Below are 16,856 nucleotides of genomic sequence, written 5' to 3' on the forward strand. Positions count from 1 at the left end.
ACCGCTCATCGGGACCCAGGATGGACCGCTCGCCTGTATCGGTTGGGGACATCTCTACGCTGCTGATCCGCCTCCGCTTGAGATGGTCTCCTGTGGACGGGACTCTCGCTGCTGTCTTGGATCCGCTTGAACTGAACTCTCGCGGCTGTGTTGGAGCCACTATGGATTGAACTTTCACAGTATCATGTTAGACCCGCTCGACATCCATTACTTTCGGTCCCCTAGAGGGGGGGGGTTGCCCACATCTGAGGTCCTCTCCAAGGTTTCTCATAGTCAGCATTGTCACTGGCGTCCCACTGGATGTGAATTCTCCCTGCCCACTGGGTGTGAGTTTTCCTTGCCCTTTTGTGGGTTCTTCCGAGGATGTTGTAGTCGTAATGATTTGTGCAGTCCTTTGAGACATTTGTGATTTGGGGCTATATAAATAAACATTGATTGATTGATTGATTGATTGATTGATGGCATTTCGAATGCACAGAGACACTTTGACGAGATTCCGAAGCCCATTGTTGTGCATGTGAGGCCATCACCTCATGTTGCAGCATGACAATGCATGGCCCCATGTTGCAAGGGTCTGTACACAATTCCTGGAAGCTGAAAACATCCCAGTTCTTGCATGGCAGACCCCCCAATAAAGCAAAACTGCACATAGCAGCGTGGTCTTTTGTTGCGGTCAGCCTAAGGCACACCTGTGCGATAATGATGCTGTTTAATCATCATCTTCAGATGCCACACCTGTGAGGTGGCAAAGAAGAAGTGCAGACAAATTTGTGAACAATATTTGAGAGAAATAGGTCTTTTTTGTAAATAGTAAAAGTTTTAGATAATTTAATTCAACTCTGGAAAAATGGGAGCAAAAACAAAAGTGTTGCATTTATATTTTTCTTCAGTATGTTATGATGAACATTATCACATCATTTTTTTATAAAGTATGAATAACGACAAATGAAAATAGAATACCATTAACCACAACATGGAAGTGTAAAATAAAGCACCATTATGATCTGTGCATTTTTAGGATGTGGTTGGTCTATTTGTAAACCAAGAAAACAATCAGAAGTTCTCTTTATTCTTACGTTATTATGCCATGATTTTATCCGTCTGGCCCACGTGGGTATTGATTTTCTTCTTGACACCCCTGCTCTAGGGCCTACTAACAAAAAATGCCATGTTTCCAAAACTGCTGTACCAATATTGCATAGTCGTCCCTCGCCATATTGCACTTCAAATATTGCCGCTTCATCAGATCACAGATTTTGTTTAAAGCATATTCTGCAACATTTTTGGGCTTAAAATAAGCATTTTCAAGAATAATATGGCTAAATGAACTAGAAATATCAATACTACCTTTGCATCGGTCACTAGAGGATACTAAACTATTCAGAGAGCGCTGTTCAGTATTGTGCTCACTAATTGGCTCGGCCTCAGGCAAAGGTGACTAAAGGGTGTTATTTAAAGGCCTACTGAAACCCACTACTACCAACCACGCAGTCTGATAGTTTATATATCAATGATGAAATATTAACATTGCAACACAATATGGCCGCTTTAGTTTACTAAATTACAATTTTAAATTTCCCGGGAGTTTCGTCTTCGAAACGTCGTGTAATGATGACGTGTACGCAAGACGTCACAGGTTTTTAGGAAGTCTGAGCGGTGCGCACACACACAGCTAAATGTCGTCTGCTTTAATGGCATAATTATACTTTTTTTTTTGACATTTGTGTTGCTGAATCTTTTGCAATTTGTTCAATTAATATTGGAGAAGTCACAGTAGAAAGATGGAGTTGGGAAGCTTTAGCCTTTAACCACACAAACACACAGTGATTCCTTGTTTAAATTCCTGGAGGTGAAACTTTACTATGGATCAGAGCGCGGTCAAGAGAACATGGATCCCGACCGAATGTCAACCAGCAGGTTTCGGTGAGAAAATTGTGGTTCAAAAGTCAGTTCTTACCGGAGAAAAGCTGAGCTTGTGCCGTCCATAGCTGCCGTCGACTCCCCTGAGACACTGCGCGTCAAGACACCCGTGGAGACACCCTTCTGACTATCAGGTAATATTAAACTCACTAAAACACTAGCAACACAATAGAAAGATCAGGGATTTCCCAGAATTATCCTAGTAAATGTGTCTAAAAACATCGGAATACGTCCCAACGTAATCGCGTTTTTTTTTTTTTAGTACGTCGCTATCAATATCCTCAAACACAAATCTTTCATTTTCGCTCAAATTAATGGGGAAATTGTCGTTTTCTCGGTCCGAATAGCACTTTTTGTTGGAGGCTCCCATTTAAAACAACGTGAATATGTGAGGAGCCATCAAACATGTGACGTCATCGTCTGCGACTTCCGGTAGAGGCAGGGCATTTCTCTTAGCACCAAAAGTTGAGAACTTTATCGTGGATGTTCTCTACTAAATCCTTTCAGCAAAAATATGGCAATATCACGAAATGATCAAGTATGACAAATAGAATGGACCTGCTATCCCCGTTTGAATAAGAAAATCTCATTTCAGTAGGCCTTTAAAGTCTAGAGCGCTGTGTAAATGCATATAGGAGGTCGTAAAATGTTTTTTTGTTTTCGATTTTCAAATGAATGATTCCGACTTCTGCAGGAATTAATTTATCGCAGTCATGTCCGACCTCGAAAGGGACAAGCGGTAAAAATTGAATGGATGGACAGATGGATGGATGTCCGGAACCAATTAACACCGATAAACATTTATCCATCCATCCATTTCCTACCGCTTGTCCTCGGGCGGTAGGTGGCGTACACCCTGGACAAGTCACCACCTCATCACAGGGCCAACACAGATAGACAGACAACATTCACACTCACATTCACACACTAGGGCCAATTTAGTGTTGCCAATCAACCTATCCCCAGGTGCATGTCTTTGCAGGTGGGAGAAGCCGGAGTACCCGGAGGGAACCCACGCAGTCACGGGTAGAACATGCAAAATCCACACAGAAAGATTCCGAGCCCGGGATTGAACCCTAACTACTCTGGACCTTCGTATTGTGGGGCAGACGCACTAACGCCTCTTCCAACGTGAAGCCGTATTGTTATTATTATTTAAAGTGAGCGTGGCTACTGCTGCTGCTCACTGCTCCCCTCACCTCCCAGGGGGTGAACACAGGGATGTGTCAAATGCAGAGGATAATTTTACCACTCCGAGTGTGTGTGGAACTTTAACTTTAACTTCATAAAAAATGCAGCTGCTAGACTTTTGACAAGAACAAGAAAGTTTGATCACATTACGCCTGTACTGGCTCACCTGCACTGGCTTCCTGTGCACTTAAGATGTGACTTTAAGGTTTTACTACTTACGTATAAAATACTACACGGTGTAGCTCCATCCTATCTTGCTGATTGTATTGTACCATATGTCCCGGCAAGAAATCTGCGTTCAAAGGACTCCGGCTTATTAGTGATTCCCAAAGCCCAAAAAAAGTCTGCGGGCTATAGAGCTTTTTCATTTCAGGCTCCAGTACTCTGGAATGCCCTCCCGGTAACAGTTCGAGATGCCACCTCAGTAGAAGCATTTAAGTCTCACCTTAAAACTCATTTGTATACTCTAGCCTTTAAATAGACTCCCTTTTTAGACCAGTTGATCTGCCGTTTCTTTTCTTTTTCTTCTATGTCCCACTCTCCTTTGTGGAGGGGGTCCGGTCCGATCCGGTGGCCATGTACTGCTTGCCTGTGTATCGGCTGGGGACATCTCTGCGCTGCTGATCCCCCTCCGCTTGGGATGGTTTCCTGCTGGCTCCGCTGTGAACGGGACTCTCGCTGCTGTGTTGGATCCGCTTTGGACTGGACTCTCGCGACTGTGTTGGATCCATTATGGATCAAACTTTCACAGTATCATGTTAGACCCGCTCGACATCCATTGCTTTCCTCCTCTCCAAGGTTCTCATAGTCATCATTGTCACCGACGTCCCACTGGGTCATTATTGTCACCGATGTCCCACTGGGTGTGAGTTTTCCTTGCCCTTATGCGGGCCTACTGAGGATGTCGTAGTGGTTTGTGCAGCCCTTTGAGACACTAGTGATTTAGGGCTATATAAGTAAACATTGATTGATTGATTGATAAATGTGTTCCACTTTAAATGGGACGAGTCTTTGAAAACTACTACAGCCTGAAATAGATGTTCTAAACATGAATTAATATGTTGTTGTTTTTGTTCCATTTGTTTCCATAACTCCACAGGTTCAGTTAGTTATTTCATGTCGCGAGGGCTCTCATAGAGTTACAAAAAATAATATTTAGAGGTTTTTTTTTTTTTACCTTAGCTATGGACATATTCGATTTATATTTAATAATCCTTACTTTGCGGGAATTAATTTACCACGGTCAATAAGGGGCTGTTGTAAAATTCAGTTCCTAAGCTTAACACAAGAGTGTTTTAAGGCACAATTAAACATGTAAAAAAAAAAAAAAACATCTTAAAAGGGTTTTAGAAATGTCCTCACTCATTTGTAAATAATGACAAAAAAATATTAGTTTCCATTAGGGCTGTGAATCTTTGGGTGTCCCACGATTCGATTCAATATCGATTCTTGGGGTCACGATTTGATAATATATCGATTTTTTTCTATTCGATTCTCGATTCAAAAACGATATTTTTCTGATTCAAAGCGATTCCGTATTCATTCAATACATAGGATTTCAGCAGGATCTACCCCAGTCTGCTGACATGCTAGCAGAGTAGTAGATTTAAAAAAAAAAAAAAGCTTTTATAATTGTAAAGGACAATGTTTTATCAACTGATTGCAATAATGTAAATTTGTTTTAGAATAGAATAGAATAGAATAGAGTTTTATTGTCATTATTGCAATGAACAGGTTCAAAGAACAACGAAATTGGAGCAGATCCTCCTAAGGTGCATATACAATATGGTATTATAAATAGTAAAAAAAAAAAAAAAGATAGAGATGACAGATGTATCTATGTATATGTATATATATCCACACAGATGCATATCTGCATGCATATGAATATATATACACACATACATACAACATTATTGCACATTGTAGTCCGAAAAAATAGAAACAAATTTAAACACTACACATGAGGACATGATGGACATATTGTACTCACTCAGTGCCTGTTTAATGCTACTATGGCTCTTGGGTAAAAGCTGTTTTTTAGTCTATTGGTGCTCGCTTTTAGCACCCTGTAGCGTCTGCCTGAGGGTAGTAGTTCCAGATGGCTGTGCCCGGGGTGGAATGGGTCTTTCAGGATGCTCTGTGCTTTCCTGAGACAGCGGGAGCTGTACAGGTCAGCCAGGGGGGGGAGGGGGCATCCGATTAACTTCTGGGCGGTCTTTATGACTCTCTGGAGCGCCGTTCTCTCTGCGGCCGTGCAGCTGCTAAACTACACGTAGATGCAGTAGGTCAGGATGCTCTCAATGGAGCACCGGTAGAAGGACACCAGCAGTTCCTGTGAGAGGTGGTTGTTCCTGAGTATTATCAGGAAGTGCAGTCTCTGGTGTGCCTTCTTGATGGTAGCCGTGGTGTTGGTGCTCCAGGATAGGTCGTCGGCCAGGCGGACTCCCAGGAAGCGGAAGTCGAAGACCCTCTCCACACAGTCACCACTGATGATCAGGGGCAGGATGTCCGTTTTTTTCCTCCTGAAGTCTATGACCAGCTCCTTGGTCTTGGAGGTGTTCAGGGCCAGGTTGTTGACTTTGCACCAATCCGACAGCTTCTCCACCTCGTCCCGATATGCAGCCTCGTCTCACTCCGAGATGAGCCCCACTACGGTGGTGTCATCCGCAAATTTGATGATGGAGTTGCTGGAGTGGGCAGGTGTGCAGTCGTATGTGTAGATGGAGTAGAGAAGGGGGTTCAGCACGCAGCCTTGTGGAGAGCCGGTACTGAGGTACAGGCTTGATGACATCTGGCAACCCAACTGCACCCTCTGGGGGCGGTTGGATAAGAAGTCCTTAATCCACACGCAGATGGAGTTCGAGAGACCCAGGTCTGACAGTTTGGACACCAGTCTATCAGGTATAATGGTGTTAAATGCCGAACGATAATCCACAAAAAACAGCCGCACGTAGCTCCCCCCCGTCTCCAGGTGACCCAGGGAGGAGTGTAGGGCTGTGGCGATGGCGTCCTCTGTGGACCTATTGGCTCTGTAGGCAAACTGGTGTGGGTCGAGCTCGGAAGGGAGGACAGAGGTGATATGGGTCCGTACCAGCTTCTCGAAGCACTTCATAGCTATAGGTGTAAATGCCACTGGACGGTAGTCATTCAGGCAGCCGACAGAGTTCTTCTTCGGCACCGGGATTATTGTGGAGGTCTTCAGGCATGATGGAATGACGGCCTGGGAGAGGGACTGGGTGAAGATCTTCGTAAATACTCCGGCCAGCTGGTCTGCACAGTCTCTTAGTACCTGTCCCGGGACTCCATCTGGGCCAGTAGCCTTCCTCGGGTTCACTGCCTTCAGCGTGCGTCTCACCTCATGCTCCTCCAGTATAAGGGTGTAGCTGCTGTAGGTGTTGGGTGGGAGTGTTGTGACGGCTGCAGGTGTTTTTCTCTCGAATCGGGCGAAGAAGCTGTTTAACTGCCCCGCTCGAGAGGCGTCGCCGTCAGCCGAAGGGTTACTGGGTCTGAAGTTGGTCATGTCTTTTATTCCTTTCCATACCTCCTTGGTGTTGCTTCTCTGCAGGTGGGCTTCCATTTTCCTCCTGTGTTCGGCTTTTGCCTCTCTGATGCCTATCTTCAGATTGGCTCGGGCAGCACTGTAGAGTGCCTGGTCCTACGCTTTGAAGGCACTGTCTCTCTCTTTGAGTAAGCCCTGGACTGTTTTTGTCATCCAGGGCTTCCTGTTGGGGTAGACCCAGATGCGCTTGTCCACTGTGACAGTCTATGCAGTGTTTGATGTACCCCAGGACTGCTTCTGTGTACTGCTCCAAGTCTGGGTTTTCAAAAACTGACCAGTCTGTTGTATCAAAGCAGTCCTGCAGCTGTTCCATGGCTCCCTCCGGCCATGTTTTGACCGTTTTGGTTGTGATAGGAGCACTTTTTTTATTGGTGTGTAAGCTGGCAAAAGGAGCAGGGACATGTGGTCAGACTTGCCTAATTGGGGAAGTTGTTTGGCTCTATATCCATTTTTTATGTTGGAATAAACTTTGTCCAGTGTGTTAGCTCCCCTCGTAGCACACTTCACATGCTGGTGAAGTTTGGGGAGCACTTTTTTCAGGTCGACATGATTAAAGTCCCCCGCTATGATGTGGATGCCGTCGGGATATTTGTTCTGTTGTGCACTGATTGTATCGTGCAGCAGAACTAGCGCCGTGCTAGCGTTAGCATCGGGAGCTATATACACGTTTGTGATCAGGACAGCACAGTGCTCCCTGGCTAGATGAAAGGGTCGGCATTTAACTATTAAACGAAGAAAAAATATGACTTTTTTTTTTCTTTGTGAAAATATTGGACACAGTGTGTTGTCAAACTTATGAGATGCGATGCAAGTGTAAGCCACTGTGACACTATAGTTCTTTTTTTTTAATTTTTATAAATGTTTAATGATAATGTCAATGAGGGATTTTTAATCACTGTTATGCTGAAATCATAACTAATATTGATACTGTTGTTGATAATATTCATTTTTGTTTCACTACTTTTGGTTTGTTCTGTGTTGTGTTTGTGTCTCCTCTCAATTGCTCTGTTTATTGCAGTTCTGAGTGTTGCTGGGTCAGGTTTGGTTTTGGAATTTGATTGCATTGTTATGGTATTGCTGTGTAGTGGTTTGTTGGATTGATAAAAAAAAATGAATACAAAAAAATAAAAAATTAAAATTAAAAATCGATTTTTTTAAAATTGAGAATCGATTCTGATTTGCACAACGTCACAACAACATGATTATAGAGGGGCAGGGCCTCAAAGTCAGAAAAGGGCAGGAATTTTTTTTTGGTCCCTTACACAATATGGAAATTAATGTAAAATTAAATTTGCTAATAGGAAGTTAACTACTTAGCTGTGTGTCCATCCATCCATATTCTATCGCTTATTCCCTTTCGGGGTCGCGGGGGGTGCTGGCGCCTATCTCAGCTACAATCGGGCGGAAGGCGGGGTACACCCTGGACAAGTCGCCACCTCATCGCAGGGCCAACACAGATAGACAGACAACATTCACACTCACATTCACACACTAGGGCCAATTTAGTGTTGCCAATCAACCTATCCCCAGTGTGTCCTTTGTAGGTAAAAGTGATTGCTATTTCTTTTGTGTCAACAAATTATTGTCATAATTAGTTAATTCACATTATCATAGGCTTGGAAGACATGAAAAGCCACAAAAAAATGGTTTATTATTAGGCTATTTATTGTTAAAGATAAGCACTTTAATATCGAACATTGAACAGTGCAACATGAACGTCGAAAAAAAAATACAAAAATAAATACCCAAATGGAAATAACTTCAATGTGAAAATCTGTCCTTCTTCCCTTAACTTGATGAAAACACCATCAAGTTGTAACTTATGGTCTTTCTCACTTAATGCTCAGACTAAACAACTGAAAAGCAATACAACTTTATATCTAAACCTATACTGTGAGAGAAATGTGATCCGCCGTAAACACAGAGCATTTTATTTTGAAAATCAACCCGGTGTTTTATTTTGTATTTTCTACACTACTTCCTGTCCCGCACGATCCACTCTGCTCTGTGCTCAATTAATGTGCCGTGCTCAATTGAAGCGCTGTGATCCGACGTCCGGCAAAAACAGAAGCTGACACATTGAATAATAGAATAATCAGGGGCGGCGCTAGGGATTTTAGGCCCCATAAAAATAATCTTTACAGGGCCCCCGACACGGCGGCAACATTTTATGGTGCTATTTTACATACAAAAGGGTTTATGCTTATTAAACCATTAAAATTGTTCAAAATGACTTTTATTTAATTCATTTTAATTAATTAATTACCTTAATCTTTGTATTGTTTTGAGACTGTGGTAAAATGTATTATATTTTGTATTATATTATTATTTTTATTATTTCAACACACACAGCTGCTCACCTCCTTCTTTATGTGGGGGCACTGGGGCTGATTCAGAGGCAGGGGGTGTTGGGGGCAGACAGACAGCTGCAGCTGCTGCTGGTGCACTTGACTCTGTTCAGAATGAGGCATCATTTTGACAGAGGGGAGATCAACTATTATTGAATAAGAACAGCTTGATAAATGTTTGACTGGATTGATTATTTAACTAATATAGCAGTAAAATGTAAAAATCCAGAGTTTTCTTGAGCTAACATGGTGAGAAAAGTGAGCTAGCTTATTACCACAGACAGGGACAAAGTTAATATGCATAACTTTCCACCACAACTAACAAACACACCTTTTTTTTTAAATGTTGAGTGACATATTGTCGACCCTTTAACTCCTTCTCCTCTCTTATTTTCTTTTCCTTTCTTTTTTGGCTGCCTGATTTTTGAGGCATACTGCTGTCTCCTCCGATTTGCCCGCTGTGGCGCTGTCTGTGTCTGTGACAAATCGCCAGTGCTCTACCTGCAGCTGATCCTGTTGGACTGAACCATTTTATGTAAATAGAGGGGGGGGGAAGGGAGGGACCTGCAGGGGTTGATACTTCCAAAACAAATAAAGGTATTGTTACCAGAACATGGAAAATAAAACATTTGTGATTATATGTTAGTTAATAACTTAGTGTCATTGATTTTTCTGTTTTATAATTTCACCATCATTAGGGGCCTCTCTGGGCCCCCCTCCATCATGGGCCCCTAGAATCCGTCTCCTTTACCCCCCCTTTTCGTCGCCCCTGAGAATAATACAGCGTTTTTCTGAAATATTACCCATATTAGATGCTGAATAAGTGGACGGCGGCTATACCATAACTCACAGGTTCAAGTTGCTCCACTGTCACGTCTCCTCAGGCCGCAGTTGGCTCTCTCTCCTCTCTCTCACTCACTCACTCGCCCCCTCTCTCTCTCTCTGGTGGAGGCGCATGCTCAAACAACCCAATATTACAAGAAAACGTGGAGTTTTTGTACCGCTGTTTTTTGTTTTGTTTTGTTTTTTACATCCCTAACAGGAAATGTAATAATGTTGTTTGAAGAAAAACACACACACACACAGGCAGAGGGCCCTTTTTAAGACGAAGCAAAAAAAAGTAAAAAAGGGCAGGGGCTCAAGCACTCACAGGGCCCTATGTGTGCACGTGCCTGCACAACGTATTCGATTCAATTCGTATTTGAATCGATTTATTCCCGCACCCCTAGTTTCCATAATTCTATTACCATTGCGCCAAACTCTAATCTGCTCAGGGGCGTGGCGGCACCACTTTGTGCTCTGACAAGTCCAACGACTCCCGTTTCCAGCGGGCACGTAATCTGTTGGAGTACAGTGCAAGAAAGTGAGACAAACTAGTTTGTCAGCACATAGTTTAAAACTATGAGTCATTGCATCATCAAGACAAGCCAACGGTTGCTATGGGTTGTTGCCGACGCTTTAAAGGCGGAGACTCATAGAGGAGGACTTTGGACCAGAGAGTTAGTTAACACACTGAAAACAAACCCAGGGCAAGCAAGTGTGGATTAGATGAAACTCTTAATTAATCTTCATACTGGAATACTCGAACTACAGCACTTGTTGTGAGTACTTGCTAATACAATACACACACTTCTTATCTGGGTTGTCTTGCTGCCAAAGTCCTGACCTGGTGTTTTGGTGCTTTTTACCCCCCACCAGGCCGAAGCCAGTCCAGATGGTTTTGACGCGAGATCAGCGTTGAGATTGTCAACCTGCCATGAAAACCATGCAGGACTAGTTCAACGACTCACCCACACAAATGATGACAGATTTTGATGGAAATGTTTATTTTTCAATGGACCTTCTGGCTTCTTTCAATGGCTTTTCACAAGTTGGCCTGCGGTTTGGAAGGGTATGATTACCCACAAGTAACCTGCTCACAGGTAGGACTTTTGTACCTTTGATCAGCCATCATGGCTGTTGTTCTCTATGCCAGTGGTTCTGGGGGTAGTTGAAGGTATGCCAAGGGGTACCTGAGATTTTTTTTTTTTTTTAAATAAAAATAGCAACAATTCAAAAATCCTTTATAAATATATTTATTGAATAATACTTCAACAAAATATGAATGTAAATGCATAAACTGTGAAAAATAATATACAACAATGCAATATTCAGTGTTGACAGCTGGATGTTTTTGTGGACATGTTCCATAAATATTGATGTTAAAGATTTCTTTTTTTGTGAAGAAATGTTTAGAATTAAGTTGATGAATCCAGATGGATCTCTATTACAATCCCCAAAGAGGGCACTTTAAGTTGATGATTATTTCTATGTGTAGAAATGTTTATTTATAATTGAATCACTTGTTTATTTTTTAACAAGTTTTTTGTTATTTTTATATCTTCTTTCCAAATAGTTCAAGAAAGACCACTACCAATAGGCAATATTTTACACTGTTATACAATTTAATAAATCAGAAACTGATGACATAGTGCTGTATTTTACATCGTTATCTCTTTTTTTCAACCAAAAATGCTTTGCTCTGATTAGAGGGTACTTGAATTAAAAAAAATTTCACAGGGGGTACATCACTGAAAAAAGGTTGAGATTCACTGCTCTATGCCATAAACAACAGCTCATTCAAGTGTCAAATTTAAGGAACCACTTGTTGTTTTTTTGTCCTGTCCAGCTACTCAGGCAAATCATATCATTGATGTAGATGACCATATTTGCTGTACACTTCTAAAAGAGAAGTGTGGGATACTTCTCTTGTTGCCTTATTTGTATTTGACTTTATTAAATTTATTTATATTAATATTTGGTGCAGCCGGGCCAGAGGAGGTGGGGATAGAAAGAGAAAAAAAGTATAACAAAAGGGGAAATTGAGAGACAACAACAACAGCAAACACAACAATAACAACAACAATAGAGCAACATCAGCAAATAGGATATGTACAAAAATGATGGTAAAACTGATGGTAAAAAAGTAATAAATATGAAATATTAATAACACAGAAATGATAATAAACATTATTTCTACAAAGGGAGCAGTACATATACCAATATTGATAAGGAATAATAACAATAATTAATTACCTCTAGTATCAACAATACAATTGTTTGAAATGCAACAATACATATGTTTGTAATGATAACATGAAATACAAAAGTAAATCGGATGGGAAGAAAGAGAAGCCAACTATATAAACCTTGTAGACTGCTATAGTAACAATAGGTTAAGCTTTGTCAGTCTGCCATGTGTTACCCAGTTTAGGTAACCACTTGTATTACCCGCTCAATAATCAGTACTGTACAATGTAAACTTTAGAGTAGTTTTGCATTATGTATAGATTTACTAGTATCTACTAGGGTTGTACGGTTTACCGGTATTAGTATAGTACCGCGATACTAATGAATCATATTCGGTACTATACCGCCTCTAAAAAGTACCGGTCCCCCACATCCCAGGTCCCCTGTCGTCACATCGTGTCATTGCTGGGTTATAAGCAGAGGAGCATGTTCAGCAGCGCACAATCACAGAGTACTTACAAACAGACAGTGTGTAGACAGAAAAGGAAGAACGTGTTGCGATCCGCTACTCGGATCATTACATATTCTTGTTTATTATTTATTTTCTGTATCACATTTTGTAGTCTGACCTCTTTATTTCCTGTTTAGTCTGTCATCATGGTTACCCATTGATTTCACCTGCTACTTACGGTCCCGCACACCTGCTACTGTTAATCACCTTCCCTATATAAGCCTTCCTCTTTTGTTTGTTTAGTCTGGGTTCGTAATTTGCTGTCACGCAACGGTACGTCTGTCATGCTCATTTGCTTACACCCAATTTATTATTACTCTCGCGAGCTCTCACGCTACGCATTTTATTTCATTATTAACTCTCATGCTAAATGTTTTGTTTTTACCTTTTGTGTGCCTACGTGCCAGTTTAGTTTTGTATTTGTATATTCCAACTCTCATGCTAGCGTCTTTGGTTTGCCTTTTGTTAGCTTCAGTGTTTTTGTTCTCTTGCTCCTTTTGTTATTTAAATAAACTTGTTAAACCTTACCTTGCTGTGTTCACGTTCGACGCATCCACGAAGGAACCACTTGGCAGCCACTATGCCACACAGACGTAATAGAACGGACACATTTTGACCTAAAAACTAACGATAAAAGTGAAGTTATAACACTTAAACGCCCTCAGGAAGAGGTGCTTTAAGACATGGCTAGCTAGCTAGCGGCTAAAGTCCACCCGCAGTCGGTAGTGTTGTAGCTACTTCTAAATCACTAATCCTCGCCTCCATGGTGATAAATAAAGTCTGTTTCTTACAAGTATCATCCCTGCAGGACGAGGAATAGCTAAACATGCTTCACTACACAATGTAGCTCACCGGCGTCAAAATGTAAACAAACGCCATTGGAGGATCTACACTTAACATCCACTCACTGTAATGATACCAAATACAGGAGTGTATCTAGTCGATACTGCTATGATTACGTCAATATTTTCTGGCATCACAACATCTTTTTTCCTTTTTAAAATATGTATATTATGTTTATAAACTCAGGAAATATGTCTCTGGACACTTGAGGACTTTGAATATGACCAATGTATGATCCTGTAACTACTTGGTATCGGATTGATACCCAAATTTGTGGTATCGTCCGAAACTAATGTAAAGTATCCAAACAACAGGAGAATAAGTGATTATTACATTCTAACAGAAGTGTAAATAGAACATGTTAAAAGAGAAAGTAAGCAGATATTAACAGTAAATGAACAAGTAGATTAATCATTCGTTTTGTACCACTTGTCCTTAATAATTTTGACAAAATAATAGAATGAAAAATGACACAATATGTTACTGCATATGTCAGCAGACAAAATAGGAGCCTTTGTTTGTTTACTTACTACTAAAAGACAGGTTGTCTTGTCAATCAATCAATCAATCAATGATTATTTATACAGCCCTAAATCACTAGTGTCTCAAAGGGCTGCACAAACCACAACACAAACCATAACGACATCCTCAGTAGAGCCCACATAAGGGCAAGGAAAACGCACACCCAGTGGGACGTCGGTGACAATGATGACTATGAGAAACGTTGGAGAGGACCCCCCCCCCCCCCCCCCCCCCCTCTAGGGGAACCGAAAGCAATGGATGTCGAGCGAGTCTAACATGATACTGTGAAAGTTCAATCCATAGTGGATCCAACACAACCGTGAGAGTCCAGTCCAAAGTGGATCCAACACAGCAGAGAGAGTCCCGTCCACGGTGGAGCCAGCAGGAAGCCATCCCAAGCGGAGGCGGATCAGCAGCGCAGAGATGTCCCAGCCGATACACAGGCGAGCGGTCCATCCTGGGTCCCGACTCTGGACGAGCGGTCCATCCTGGGTCCCGACTCCGGACGAGCGGTCCCTCCTGGGTCCCGACTCAGGACAGCCAGCACCTCATCCATGGCCACCGGACCGGACCCCCTCTAGTGGGACAGAGGAGAAGAAGAAAAGAAAAGGCAGATCAACTGGTCTAAAAAGGGAGTCTATTTAAAGGCCAGAGTATACAAATGAGTGACAAATGTCATTGTCACTCATTTGTCATTTGTCATTTGTCATTTGTTTTAAGGTGAGACTTAAATGCTTCTACTGAGGTAGCATCTCGAACTGTTACCGGGACGGCATTCCAGAGTACTGGAGCCCGAACGGAAAACGCTCTATAGCCCGCAGACTTTATTTGGGCTCCGGGAATCACTAATAAGCAGGAATCCTTTGAACGCAGATTTCTTGCCGGGACATATGGTGCAATACAATCGGCAAGATAGGATGGAGCTAGACCGTGTAGTATTTTATACGTAAGTAGTAAAACCTTAAAGTCACATCTTAAGTGCACAGGAAGCCAGTGCAGGCGAGCCAGTTTAGGCGTAATATGATCAAATGTTCTTGTATTTAACCAAAATATTTTTTGTTGGAATAAAACCAATAACACCATTTTTTGTGGTCTCCTTTATTTGCAAATGTATAGAAAATTACTGAAAAGTATCGAATTGGTATCAGGACAACACTAGTATCGACACAGCATTATAACTATATAGCCGGAAAAACACAACCCAGAACACGGAACATCGCAACATGAGGACCCCCAGTAATTGTAACAGGGGTTACAAGAGTGCTGTGGTTCACTGCGACAAAGCAGGAATTCTAGCATATGGATTTTTTAATTCCTAAAATATTACCCATTGAGAAAATACAATCCAATGTTTCCTGAATATGTCGCCGTGTACTTGCTACTGTTCCTGCATTGCTAATATTTGTAATGTCCAAATCGATTCCTCTTTTAGGGTCTCTCTCAGTGTTCCGTGATGAATGAGATGCCACTCAACATCCCACAGAGCGATGCTGTGGATGTCAAGAAGCTGACAGCAAAAGTGGAGCTGTGCTGTGGTGATAATGCAACATGCACAATTTGTCTGCTGATTGACACTCAGCTCTACGTTAAAGTGGAAGAAGACATGGACCAACATCGACACAACCAGGAGGCGAATAACTCAACAGGTAGGAATCAATGTCATATTTCTTTTGTGTAACTCTATTTATTTTATTTGAGTTATACCATTATTTATATTAAATTGATTATTAAAACCTGGTCGTGATTTAATGTTAAATGTATGTATTCCTTTTGGTTGGCCTGTTTGTTTTGTTTACTTTTTTTTACCTATTTCGGGGTCATACCAAAGACTATAAAAATGTGACCCATTACCTCACTGCTTGGCACTCAGCATCAAGGGTTGGAATTGAGGGTTAAATCACCATAAATGATTCCCGGGCGTGGCACTGCTGCTGCCCACTGCTCCCCTCACTTCCCAGGGGATGAACAAGGGGATGGGTCGAATGCAGAGGACACATTTCACCACACCTAGTTGGTGTGTGACAATCATTGGTACTTTAACTTTACTTTAACCTGTTCATTTTTACATGGTAATATTCTCAACCTTGTTGTATTTCTTGAAAAAAAATTAAATTAATATTAAATTGTTACCAATATTATTTGTACTATTTTATTAACTTGGCTACAAAAAAAGTGTTTGTAATTTAATTTTCATTTTTTTTTCATTTTGATCTGCCTGTTTTGTTTACTTACTTCATTGACTTGCTAGCTCTACATGATAGTATTCCCACCCTTGGTCTTGTGTCTTTAATCAAACTTAAATAAATATTTTTGCTTTTTACAAATTGCATGCTTATTTTACAAAACCCAAAACCAGTGAAGTTGGCACGTTGTCTAAATCGTAAATAAAAACAGAATATAATGTTTTGCAAATCCTTTTCAACCCATATTGCTGCCATTAAATTCTAAGTTAATGATTATTTGCAAAAAAAACAAACAAACATGTTTCTCAGTTCGAACATTAACTATCTTGTCTTTGCAGTCTATTCAATTGAATATAAATTGAGAAGGATTTGCAAATCATTGTATTCTGTTTTTATTTACGAATTACAGAGCGTGCCAACTTCACTGGTTTTGGGTTTTGTATTAACTTGATACAACCAAACTTGGCCGTGGTTTAATTTTCTTTCTTTTCTAAAATGTTTTATCATTTTACATGATAGTATTCTCACCCATGTTTTATTTCTTCTTTAATTGAACTTAAATTCATTGTATTATTTAATTTTAATTATTACATTTTCTCTTAACTTGGTTAATAAAACGTGGTTGTAAATTAAATAAAAACATATTAATTAAATAAATTATTTTATTTTATAAATTAATTAATAAAAAAATATTCCTGCATTTTTTTATTTGTTAATCCTTAATTTGATTACTTCCTGTTTTTAATTTAATTTAATTTAATCCAACT

The 16,856-nt window shown here is 40.9% G+C and overlaps 1 protein-coding gene across 1 annotated transcript in view; it reads left to right on the forward strand.

The window, feature by feature from the left end:
• The first annotated feature begins 10,452 nt into the window (after nt 1–10,452).
• Nucleotides 10,453–16,856, forward strand: part of il17rc (interleukin 17 receptor C) — a 46,100-nt gene continuing 39,696 nt past the window's right edge. The window contains exons 1-3 of the mRNA XM_061874311.1: nt 10,453–10,622; nt 10,720–10,943; nt 15,339–15,552. Coding sequence (XP_061730295.1) covers nt 10,836–10,943; nt 15,339–15,552 — 322 coding nt within the window. The 5' untranslated portion in view covers nt 10,453–10,622; nt 10,720–10,835. The remainder of the gene's footprint in view (nt 10,623–10,719; nt 10,944–15,338; nt 15,553–16,856) is intronic.

Source organism: Nerophis ophidion, linkage group LG16, assembly GCF_033978795.1.
Source record: "Nerophis ophidion isolate RoL-2023_Sa linkage group LG16, RoL_Noph_v1.0, whole genome shotgun sequence".
In the NCBI taxonomy this organism is placed as follows: Eukaryota; Metazoa; Chordata; class Actinopteri; order Syngnathiformes; family Syngnathidae; genus Nerophis; species Nerophis ophidion.